This window comes from Daphnia pulicaria, chromosome 10 (genome assembly GCF_021234035.1).
Source record: "Daphnia pulicaria isolate SC F1-1A chromosome 10, SC_F0-13Bv2, whole genome shotgun sequence".
Lineage (NCBI taxonomy): Eukaryota > Metazoa > Arthropoda > Branchiopoda > Diplostraca > Daphniidae > Daphnia > Daphnia pulicaria.
In genome coordinates, this window is record NC_060922.1 from 6191949 (window position 1) to 6204960 (window position 13012).

Below are 13012 nucleotides of genomic sequence, written 5' to 3' on the forward strand. Positions count from 1 at the left end.
TTTACCGTTTTGGTTTTACCTTTTACCTTTTTATTCAATAGGTAAAAAAGGTGTTTATATAGCATCGTTTCATTTAAATTTAATTGGACCATTTTAAAGAAAATTTTTCCTCTTCCATTTTGCTGTTTGCAAAATGTATCTTGGAGCCATCGTTCGTTCGCATTAAACGAAAACGTTTGGGTACCTTGAGCGGGGTTGGGTGGGACAGCAAGAACGGGGTTGGCTAGGACAACTTTTGAAAGGTTCCATTAACTATCGATTAACTATCGATTAACTATTGATTACTACACAGACGAGCTAACAAGCAGACTAAAATCAATCGTCTGATAGAAAGTGTCACTAAATTTTGCTGTAGTTATTCTCTGACAATACTTGAAAATGTTCCGTACAAAAGTAAATGAAGACATTAGAATAATTAGAGAAGAAGGGGCAACAAGATGTTTAAGAAATTTACATCAGTATGTGGAAAATGTGACCTATTGTGATACCCAACGCTTCAGGTAACAAACATTTATCTTTTAACTCTTCAATTATTGTCATTTTTTCTTGTCTTTCATTAACCGTTATTAAACATTTAGTTACGACGAGAAAGGAAACATAGGATTAAATTTTGGATCAGAAAAAGAAGAGCCCAACACTGTGCTTGTTTGGGGCATGATTTCTTCACCTGCAGAGGAGTCTGCCATATGTCGAGTAAAAGGAAAGTTTGATTCTAATCACTACAAAAATATTCTGAGGCAGTATGTGCTTCCTTTGTGTTTGAGTGAACGTATTGGCCTTGTGCACGACTGGTAAGAAAAGTTAAAAGTAATGTATTGTCTACTGTATAGCCCTATTACATTGTTTTCATTCCTGTTAACAGGTATCCTGTCCATCGCAGAAAAGCTGTTAATGAGTTTTTGGGAGAGCACAAAAGTAGCATTTTAGTTGTTGACTGGCCAAAGTCTTTTTGGTGATATTATGCCACTTGAGCAATTGTGGCTGGAAATGTCTCTCAAGTTTACTGAAGAGAACGTTAAAGCTAGCTCTCTGGGCAGTTTGGAGAGAGAAATCATCTCAATGTGGTCAAAGGTATGCATTGCCGAATTTATCAAGCAACTCTTCAAGCAAATTCCCGTCAAACTTCAGCAGGTCGTCAACAATCGTGGTTCACAATACGTCGATTAGTTTTTTTTTTTTTTTCATTTTTATGTTTCCACTTTCCATTGAGGTAAATGAAAACGTAGGCTACATTATGTATCGTGGTTATGGAACATGTCGACAAAGATTGGAATACAAAGATCTCATTTCGTCTTTGAAACAGAAAGATGATTAATTATTGAATGGCACTTACATTTACCTTTGACATTTTGATTTTAGACAAAGGGAATCGATAATAAATTAGTGCAACATTGCAAGTGACTTAAATGCACACAAGTATGGTAATCAACACTAGAAATCTGTGTTTTAAATTTAAATTGTGAAATGACTAAGACGGACTTAACCCAAGAATAACACACGTTTCACTTCACGAGGAATCCGGCTTCGTTGAATAGTAGCGTTTGATTTCTATGGCGGGGAGTAGTTCTTGTCAAGATCAACATTTTCGTCACTGCATTTTGATTTTCTTTTATTCTTCGTCGCCTTCGCAGTAGCTGAAATCAATAAAGGCGATTTGGACGGTGGGTGCACTGATTTTGATTAGGTACATGTAGTCGTCGTTGCTGTAGTTTTTGTAGTACAAGCCTGATCACGACAATAAATGAAGGGATGTAAATGAAGCTTATGTAAAAAGCCGATTTTCGCCGCGTTCCCAAAAAATCGGGTTTTTGACGGAGGGTAAGGACCGAGGATAAATAGAGGGTAAATAAAAATAATAATAATAAAAAAGGGTAAATACCGCCTACCAGAGCAAAGGCAAAAATTTCCCACTTCCGAAAATGAAACAAAGGAGAAATCGCGACAACACCGCGGGGTGGGATAGAAAGGGAAAAATGGGCAAAAATGACAAATCTCATTTTCAATTTCAAATTCATTATATTAAATGAGACTCAAAAGATTTGAAAATGACACTTGTCATAGAACTAACGAAAACCTTTATTTTGCTTTTTTTGGCGTCTTTGTAGGGTTATTTTTTCCCTAATTAGAGAGCGGCAAAGTAGCTATTTTTTAATACGCTTCTACAGCGTGTTTCCAAACTTTTAGATCCATTTGTAGATGCCCTCCCCTTAGATATAAAAATCTGAAAAAAATTCAGGAAGTAGCCAATCATTATGGCTACTTCCAAAAAAATTTCGACACCCTCCGTCAAAAACCCGATTTTTTGGGAACGCGGCGAAAATCGGCTTTTTACATGAGCTTCTCTCGCGCGTTTCCAAACTTCTTGTAGGTACTGTATATTCTACTTTGGCATGAAATTTGGTTGAGTTTTGTCAATAACTGTATGAGTTATTGACAAAACTAAAAAAACGTTTTTTTTTAGTTATTTTTGTCTCCGCCATTTTATGTTTATAGAACCAATTAAACGCTAATGGCATGTAAATTTAATATGGAAATGAAGATAAATCATTTCTTGGTCGTTAGGAAAAAAATTATTATTTTAGATCAATTAGTTTAGACAGTATTTACTTTAAAAAAAGTGTCTAAACCGGGAAATCGGGACAGCTGTTTTTGACTATTTTGGGACAGTTACGGGCCAATCAGCGTACAGCATTTTAAAGAGGCTTGATTTCCTGATCTGGCAACGCAGGATATCCTACTTCTCCATAAGGGTTTTTGTTTATATAAGAAAAAATGTTCATTAACACAATAATCAAATTGAAACATTTATAAACTCAAAGAGTCTATGCAGTTTTTAACACACTTTTTAAAATTTTTAAAATTTTATTAATGAATTTTAAGGCGAAAATGGAGGACGTCCCTCACTACCCACCCCAGTGTCCTCACTTACCCCAAAAAATAGGCTCCTCCCATAAATCTGAGTAAACTTTGAAGGTCTTTTATGGGGAAATGGTTCATTATTAAATGATACAAAAAATATGGGGGGGGGGTACATTACAATAAGGAATACATAAAAAAAATTTTTAAATAAATTAAATGATTAGTTTGGGAGATATAGGGGGCAAACGAAAACCGTCCCGTCTTACTCCAGTCTCCCCTAAGTTCACTACTGTAAAAGAATTCGATTACTGAAAATATGTTGAAGTAAACAGCCCAACAAAAAGGCTTAGAAAATACGAACGTCGCGAATTTTGACTTGTGCCAACTGCCAACTACTTTCAAGCGGGAGACGCAGACGAACTTTTTCAATGTTTTAAAGTTTTTACGAAGTGGTGTTGCCGATTTATAAAAAAAGGGCATAAGTTGAAAAGTGGTGCTGCCAATTTCGAAAAAAAAAACTATATGGATTGTTTGAAAAAAAACAGCTGCTTAATTTAAAGATTAAATAAACCAAAACTTCCCCATGAAGTCATGTATTTTTAATTAATTGTTAGTAATACATTTTTAGACAGACTTCATCGTATAGCTCTGGTATTTAATTGTGAAAAAAGGAGGGGGAGTGAATTAAAGACAGGTAAAAAGGGATTTATCCTGGATAGAGAATAAAGGGTGTAAACCGGGATTAATTTAATAAAATAACTCTTTCCATGGAAGAAAAGATATTTAATCTAATAATGATTTATCCCTGGTCTAGAGATCAGGACGCGTTTTTCGTAGACAGGGGCCGGCGAATCAGTTACTGGGGCTTGATAGACGACTGGTGCAGGGGCTTTATAGACGACTGGTGCAGGGGCTTGATAGACGATTGGGGTAGGGGCTTTGTAAAAGACTGGGGTTTGATAATCAACTGGAGCTTCATGAGATTTTCCTGGGGCTCCAACGGGTCCTTGCGGTCCTTGAGGACCAGCACTGCCTGGGGCACCGGTTTTTCCTTGCGGTCCGACAGGGCCAACACTCCCGATCGGGCCTACTGGGCCGGCTGGGCCATTGTAACCTGGAGCTCCAACTTTACCTTGGGGGCCAACCGGGCCGACGGGACCAATTGGGCCAGCTTTAAGGCATAAAATTAAACAAAATTAATTAAAACTAAAACCAAAATTATTTTGTTTAATTTTGTTGTTCTTTACCAGGGCCAGCTGGGCCAGTGTAACCAGGGGCACCGGGTTTGCCTTCAGGTCCAACTGGGCCTGGGCCGCCAGGGTAACCAGGAGTTCCGGCAGGGCCGGGAGGACCATCTTTGCCCGGTCTGCCTTGTTCACCAGGTGGGCCGACTAAAAAGGAAATTAATTCAGATCTTGATGTAATGTCAAACAGATTTAATGGTCAGTGAATTTTTACCGGCGTATGAAGGGGCGCCAGGTTTGCCATCCTTGCCAGGTACACCTGGAGCGCCGGGAAGACCGTCTTTTCCAGGGGCACCATTGTAGCCAGCAGAGCCAGCAGGGCCCTTTGAAAGAAAATAAAATAAAAATGAATAACCGAAAATTTGTTTTAGAATCTCTATATATAAACAATCCTACCTGAGGCCCAGGTGGGCCAGCAATTGTGCTGGGAGCACCAGGATATCCATCCTTGCCAGGTGCGCCAGGTGCGCCATTATTTCCAGCTTCGCCTTTAGGTCCAGCCGGGCCAGTATACCCATTTGCTCCTGGTTTGCCGGCAGGTCCTTGTTCACCAGCAGGTCCCATAGGGCCAGCTGGGCCAACTATACCATATCCCGGAGCTCCGTCTTTTCCGTTGAGACCAGGTGGGCCGGGAGGGCCAGGGATCTTTGATGGGATAGTGTAGCCGGGTGCACCAGTGTCTCCTTTAGGTCCTTGAGGTCCAGGGCCGCCAGGATAACCATCTTTTCCGGGGGCTCCAGGAGCTCCAGGAAGACCAGGAGCGCCATTGTAGCCAGGTTCACCCTTAGGACCGACTCCTGGCTTTCCATCGGCTCCAGGGGCTCCGTTGTAGCCTGGGGCTCCCTTCTCTCCGCGATTGCCAGGTGCGCCAGGTTTGCCAGTTGGCCCTTGGGGCCCAGGTCCACCAACGTAGCCAGGACCTCCTGGAGCTCCAGTATCTCCCTTTTCTCCAGCTGGTCCTGGTGAGCCACGTTCTCCGGGAGGGCCAGGAACGAGTTTGGGTTGATAGTAAGGATCATAAACTGCAGCGGCTCCTGGTGGTCCTGGTGGTCCAGCAATTCCAGCGGGTCCTGTAGCTCCTGCGGGTCCTCTCAACCAGGGAAGATATTCGTAGAAACGCGCCCATTGATTCTCCAAATCTTTGATAGTCGAGTATTCTTCTGCTGGGTAAGTGTCTGGAGAGCCATACGGATTCAAAGAAACCCACTGTTGTTTGGTGATGGCTTCCTCGTGCTTTCGGTATTGAGGTGCAGCCCAAACTGTGGCCACCAATACCATAACACACGCCTAGATGATGAAACAATGAATGAACAATGAATAGAATTGCTCAAGTATCATGTTTGAAATAATATACCAATCCTCTCATTGTTATCCGGTACTGTTTTTCGTGATTCTTAACTGGTTGACAACAGCTGAATTTTAGTTGCCCTATATTGTGAAACGCATGTATCAATATTGAGGCACCATAATTGTTTTCAAATAAAAGAACAATAGAATTTTAATTAAAAAAAAAATCCTGGTAACTATACTCCGTTGTTGGTTTTTTTCCCTACCTTTGTTAGCGATAAATGTGTTGCTCCGGTGATTTCAGGCTCAATACTGACTTGGATTGACTGAGCAGAGTCTTTAAATACCATTGAGAGGTAGTACGAATTAAAAAGAAAGGAAAGTGGCCTTGGAGCGAAATATTTTATGTTTAGTTAAAAATTTATTCATTATTTAAAAGATCGCTCGGGAAAAAAACCTTCCCAAACATCGAAGAGTTCAATTGGCTAGCGTAATTCATTTGTCAACGACCCCGCCTTTTAACTCGCACGTGTTCTTTCTAATCGTTTACTAAAAAGGAGAAAGTTTCAAACAAAAAAAAACGAGGAACATGTAAAGAGACTGAAGAAAGTAAACTTTGATCTATATATGCCAAAACTTGTTGCCTTTCTCTCCATATACAAAAAAATGAAATGAGTTTGTGCAAATTGTCCAGACGTCCGTTCACCCCTATTTTTTTTGTAAGAATTTATCCAAGAATAAATGAACCTTTCCCTTAACCATATTTTTTTTTACAAGTTATTCCTCATTTTACGGCAAATGTGAAACAATCCCGCTTACTTGGTTGTTTTAGATTTTATGATTCAATAGTACCAACCTTCATTGATGTATCGCAAAATTATCACTAAACGATAACGCGCTATATTTATAGAGATACAGAGGTTGTTCAGTTGCCATATTTATAGTTCCCTTAGATTCAATTAAACAGCAAAATTTTGTTGGATTTCATTAAACTACCAACAAGGACCATCGTTTAAAACATTATTTAATATCAAGGTATTGACGAAATAGAAAGCATTATAGACGGTGAATGGCACATTTGAGTTGTGTGCTAGTTTTCTGTGCTCTTAAATGGGACTTCTTTGACTTATATAATCGAAACCGGCTCTGTCAGAATTGTTCAATCCGCATCAAATTATATCTCCTTTCTTTAAGAAAGAAAATGATGGCTGTAAAACTTTCTAATCGAAAAAACTTGTTCTTTGAGGGCTTTGCCAACTTTTGGTTTCATTGTTTTGATAGACATGTTATTATAACTTCAGTGCATGTATACTGTACAGTAGCCTACAGTAGAGCTCCATGTAACATTATTCAACTGGATTCGTATGTTCTTTGCTATTTATATTCTCTTTACATCATCTTCTGCCTCGGTCGAGCGGTTTTGTAAAGAATTCTCAAGTGTCGAAACCTAAATTTCAATTGGATACAATGCATTTCTAAAACAGGGGTTTCCCCAGATTTGCTGCAATGACCTTGCTCTTTTTTCTGCTTAGACTAACTCAACAGATAAGAACGTTCAACCTAACTGAGAGGTATGACACATCTAGCAGTAATAAGAGTTTGTTATCGACTCTTGAGTTTGACATTATTGATTATTTTTAACGGTTGCAAACGCTTACCGCAAAATATGCCGTCTACCATTTACATTGAACCGGTGGGGATGGGTGAAAAAAGTTTCATCATGATAGGATCCAGATTCCAGATGATCACGGACATCAAGCAATCCTGAAACACTGTTGTGTTTTTTTAGACTAAGTACTATTACCGTAACGCACCATCGCATAGTCGTCCGTGACAACTGACAATAGATTTTATTCACAAAAATTTACGCTCCCCAATAAAGTTGAATTTTTAAAACTTAACAAGTTAAAGAAATAACTAATTATTTTTACTTAACGTGAAGAGAAATTCTTCTTTGTAAAAACTATCAAGAGTACGTACTACCTTAACGGATAATTTTTTTAGACTCACTTGGCGGAACCACCATAAAAGTATTGTTCGGAAAATTAAAAAAAAAAAAATGCAACTTGCTTTGTTTTGTGCTACGTCCATGTTATTCTTCTTACATATTTAACAGAACATTTTTTTTTCTAATTTAAACTTAACAAAGCCACCTATCGGCTAGCGCCATCAGACGTCATTCGTAGTTCAGTGCAGTGTAGTAATTCACCGGTAGATACTGCAACTGTAACGTCTGTAACAGCATAAAATATTTTCTTGTTTTGCTCTCACGGTAACCTTACCTACAATTATCATGCAAAATTATTTGTAATCATATAGTTTTGAGTAAAACAGTAAATGCCGTATAATATTATTTTTAAAGTATATTCATAATGAAAATCGAAAACTCTAATCGGCCGGCCGAGAAGAATCGATTTGATATGGAGTGATAGCGCAAACTACAACTGCATATAAGTTCAGCATGGTTCAGCCTGTAAAACGGAAAAAAAGCGAAAACCCTTCGAGTTACCGTTTAAGTAAAGTATAATTGAATAAGAAGAAAGAGTGTGTGGCTGAAACACTGCCTGCCGCCGTTTATGCATGCTAAAACTATCCCGATCCGTTCGGCGGATATTGAGCGCTGGCAATTTATCCGCTTTTATCTTTTGTTGCGGTTTGGATTTAGGGAAGGGGTCGATTTTTTGGGGTGAGGGGTCTTACCGGCGGACCGGCCCCGGGGAATTAACCATACAGAAATGGTATTAGATTTCATTCCCTCAATTTATTCCCTTATCGTTTTTTATCTGTTTGGATTCTGAGGGGGAGTTTGATTTTTTATCATTTTCAATTATTAATTTCTATCGATATATCGTTTATTATCGTAAGCATGCTGATTAGCAGAAAATTGAACAAGTGTCGTCTGCTGTCGTTTAGTTGGTAGACAAAGTTTAAGATTTATATTCTTATTGATTTATTTTTTTTTTATAACCGTCATACTCCATACTGGTAAGCGGGTAAATAAAACTAAGAATAAAAATCGAATGATTGTGGGAGCTATAGAAGAGTTAAACCTGTTCTAAATTTGTGAAATGTTCCTGACTGTAGCATTTATCATGTGATTGCCCTGTCGATGCATGGCAGTTTGTTAGTACTAGGCCTATATGTAACCTTTTTCTTTTTGTTTTTGCAGATTTGAGGCCAGTTCCAGCGATCATAAACCACACCATATATGCAAGTTTTTCTTGTGCAGGTGTTATAAACCTGTCATCAGCAACAATCTCATCAGGATCATCGCTTATTGTGTAATAATCTTTTAATACTTTTATTGACCTGTGATTTACTAGATGTATTAATGCTGCATAACCTGCATCATATTACATGTAAACCTGAAATTCTCCCATTTATTAACAATTAGGGTTTACCCAGGGTTTCGTTTTCAACTTTTCCTCACTTGTTGTTTCTGTCATCAATATTTTTCCGTAACCCATTTTCTATTTATATTTAGATCCCATTGCATTGGATAAAATACCGATGTCAATCGAGTTACGGATCTCTCTTTTTTCCCTTTCTTTAAATGTCCTCGTGTACGCTAATGTGAATGTGGGTGTATTCACGAGGACACCCTTTTTACCCTATCCCGTCTGGTGTAATTTAACTCTTCAGCAGATGGATGGAGGAACTAACGTAGATGTCTGGCTGTATTTCCCATGCATAAAGGTAGGACAAAATTGATCTCTATTCTTCTTTTATTTGACAATTTTTGGTGGCGTTGATTAGAAATGGTGAGAAATGGTTACGTAGTCAGGGGTATGTTTATTCCTGAGCTAGGGGTTGACTGCAACAACTGTTTTTCTCTCTCTCCGTTTTACTTTTTCTCAGTAAAAGGGTTCATCACTAAAAATCTCATACGTCGAACGAAAGCAGATCAGGCTTGTTTTAGTACCTCATAATTTTGTCTTTGGGTTTTTTTTACCAAGAGGGACCTGACGCCACACCGGCACCTCCTCGTAAACGACCTGATAGAATGAAAGAAAAATTCCATCAAAATGTAACAACCGAGACGGGAAAAAAGGTCCCCGTTGAGTTTGTGGCATTATTTTTCCCGCGTGAACCTCCTCCCCGCCAGTAGATTTGGTTGTGAGATTCCTATCAGTAACTAGAGAATTCACTTATAGCAAAAATCTTTCCTCTTTTGTCTTAAAATACCACGAAGCGCTCCGAAGTGACTGCCATCCAACAAATGTTCACCCAATGGCAACTGTACTTGTACACTCCGTGAATGAATCATAATAATTCTTCGCTGCGGTGACAGCCGTTGAAAAGATACGAATCAAAAGATTTTAAATCAGCGTGCACTCCGGTGCACTCTTCTTCTTCTCGGAACCTGTTGATTAATTTCTGTTATGCGCCTACGCGCATTTCCCATTGAAGCCCTCGCGCTCTATACTCACGCGGCCTTCGTGTTGTTGCGTGACGCCATCATCGAGAAAGGAACCGGTAGCTCGGCGGGCCGAACAGATACACACACACAAGTGGATCTCACGAGTCATCAAGGCCGCGCTCGCCTTTTATTTTATATACTACTAGATACAAATAACACATTTTCCTTTTCACCTGTTAACCTTTCTCTCTCTCTCTCTCTCTCTCTATCCGTCGATTTTCGAACTCATTTCAATTGCAGCAGCTCCAGGCGTCTCCCGCCCCCCGATCCCGTTCCCGTCGACGTCTGCTGGCGTTGTGCGTGATGCGCCCGGTATAGGTCGACCTTGCTCATCACAAATTCGAATTGATGCGCAGCCGTACATACATTCACTTCAGGCTGCCTAATCTATCGTGTCATTTTCGAGGAACAGAGTTTCTCATCGCTCCATCATTACACGAACGAGCTTATAGAATCTTATATATTCCCCCTTCATGCATTATTATATAAATGCCCGTGAGTTATACATATAAGCTTGCTGTTGTGTTCCGTCGTGTGCATTCGTAAGAAGAAGAAAAATCTAAAAGTCGTTTTAATTAGGTTGGAAACGTTTCTGATCTTTCTCTTTCGTTTGGATATACTGCTTCGCCGGATTTCTCTCAACTTGTTACGTTAATAATACGTTAATTGCGATCAAGCGCCAAAGCCATTTGAAACGACTCTAGTTGGCATAGTTACTCGAATGCATAGGGTCTTATAAGGAGTGAGATAGATACGAGCTTATAAAAGTCAGAAGGGAAACGAGACCAACATCAACTTACATCCGACGAAATGGCTTACAGGCATGCGCTGAACACTTTGGACACGCACCCAGTTCAGAGAATGACTTTAAAAAGATTGTTTATCCAGATGACTCTGTGCTATGCACATCCATTTTTAGGTAGGCCGCTCGTGCCCTACTACTGTGTGCTGGTAGTTTCTTTATCTTTCTCTCGTCATGTTTGTGTTTCCCCATTCGTATATGGAATTATTATTATGCAAGCCAATATTTTCTCCCTCGCAATGACACTGAAATTATTTACGCCGACAATCAGTCGTGGTAGACTGGTATAACGGCATGTACTTATCGATGGCGATCGATCGAAATAACTTTTAGTTCACACAGCACGAAAAAGGGGAAAAATAAAGGACCAGATGGGCTGCTGCCTGGGCAGCTTTCCAATCGATGATTTGAAAAAAAACTCACAGTGACCGATTTGAATTCACCGGAAATTGCAAGTGAAAGTTACTACGGCGCAATAAACAAATATTATTGAAGCCAATAATAAATGGCCTCTCTGACTGTCTCTCCCTCACATTGATGCATATTTTTACATGCGCGCGGGTATATGCCGTAAATCATTCATTACAGGGTCAGGTGACGAGAAATAAGGGGATGATGCAACGGAATCGATTCATTCACCCGAGAAAGCGCTTTTCCATTTTCTGCTGTGTCAAATAACTTCGTGTCATCGGACCTAACAACAACAAATAGTATGAGAAATTTCGCCGGATAATGATGGCGACGGATGGCCAATCCTGTTGTATAATCTCAAACACGATTTTGATTTGAGTGACATATCGCGCCATTATTATCCCTCGCGGTTATCTTCTGGTGGCCAGAGAACAATGGAGAAAATTCTCCATTGAAAAATTCCATCTGATATGTCACATTCTTATCGCCACCCCCAGCATAAAATCTTTCACGCTCTATCTGTAATATCATCTGTAGACTATAGAAGTGTCGACTTTTTAGATAGGCTAAAGTGTCGTGGTAATCTATTGATCCCCACCATAGCCGTTTTTTTAAATTTGACATTTGAAAGCTACCGGATTGTGGCCAGGGAAATTCAATTTTCTGCGCGTTCGTCGGCTAAAATATACCGGTCTAATTGCTATTTTGCACAAGTATAACTGCAAGAGCCAAATGATTTCTAACGAAAATATTATACACAGTTCAGTGTACTATTAGCCAAGCGTATGTATATAAGCTTGTACACATGATGATGATGATATGCCGAAAACCCGCAGAGACGCATAAAGGATGTCATAAATTTCCATTCACGAAAAAAAGAAGAAGAGAAAAAGCGCTCCCGCTGCTGTTGGGTGCATTTGATGGCGCCCCTCTCTTGCTCAAGCTTCAGCTGCTGATGCTATTGTGTGTGTCTATGTGTGTTTACCTATCATGACTTTTCAGAAGAGAATTTATTATCTACAAGCGGATTCCTTTTTTTCCGTTTGTGTGTGTTTGGTTGGTCTTTTCCATACGACTTGAGCGCGGTCACACACACACACACACAACACTCATTAGGGCTCTGTTGACTTGACACCTTCTCTTGGCCTAGATTGAATGAAAGCCGATATTTATACCGTAATAAGCTAAGTATACACTTGACGCGCAGATATGTACAGAAAAATGTTTTTGAATGCATGGGAACGCGCGATGCGCGTTCCAGTTTTATTATTGCGAGTCCCGGTTTTTTTTCTTCATCATCAAAAGTTTATACGCGCATGCATCAGCCTGCAGGGCAGAGATGGCCTATACTACTCCTACCCCAGGTGTATTATTTATGTAGACACGCGTCTCTTTCACACACAGCATACACACACAGAGGACAAGGACGTTTTCTAAAAATTATAATTATAATTTCTTGCTGAATGTCTCTCACAAGAAGAACATGTTTGTTTTCTTCTTCGTCGTCGTCGTCTTCTCCGCTATATTGAATATGCAAAACAATTGTGTGTGTGTGTGTGTGTGTGTTTGGCAACCGCCGGTTTGTTGGGCCAGCACTCTGCGGCGGGTCGCGTAGAACCTACTAGCCTATATTATAAGTATAGACTCTGCTGCTGCTGCTGCTGTGTTTGAAGAAATTCCGTTACTAACCGACGCGAGCTCTCTCTGTGTGTATGCCCAACATCGATGGGAATCATCCATCCATCTGTCCATCTCTCTCGGGATGGTCTGTACACACAACAACACGCTGGTGTATAGTTGCAGCTCACGAATGTTATAGCGGCGTGGGTTGTGTCAAGGTCTCAGCCAACAGCAGCAGACGTTCCTTTTTTTCTCTCTCTCTTTCTTGATGTTATTTCCAAGTATTAGCTAGGCGAGAGTCATCGTGAATGCCCCATCATGTACACACACGTATAGAAAAGAAAAAGGACCGCGACCGGCGGCCGGCAT

At 39.9% G+C, this 13012-nt stretch overlaps 2 protein-coding genes across 2 annotated transcripts; one reads left to right on the plus strand and one right to left on the minus strand.

The window, feature by feature from the left end:
* Positions 1-334: 334 nt before the first annotated feature.
* LOC124314874 lies at positions 335-1482 on the plus strand. The gene is made up of 3 exons (XM_046780288.1): positions 335-500; positions 579-791; positions 863-1482. Exons 1-3 carry the CDS (start codon positions 379-381, stop codon positions 954-956), a joined length of 429 nt encoding a protein of 142 aa, XP_046636244.1. The 5' UTR covers positions 335-378; the 3' UTR covers positions 957-1482.
* A 1954-nt stretch (positions 1483-3436) lies between these two features.
* Positions 3437-5760, minus strand: LOC124314704 (collagen alpha-1(I) chain-like). Its single transcript, XM_046780015.1, has 6 exons — positions 5657-5760; positions 5458-5531; positions 4500-5390; positions 4318-4426; positions 4107-4250; positions 3437-4030 (listed from the first exon to the last, which is right to left on the minus strand). Exons 2-6 carry the CDS (start codon positions 5467-5469, stop codon positions 3648-3650), a joined length of 1539 nt encoding a protein of 512 aa, XP_046635971.1. The 5' UTR covers positions 5470-5531; positions 5657-5760; the 3' UTR covers positions 3437-3647.
* Between the last annotated feature and the right edge of the window lie 7252 nt (positions 5761-13012).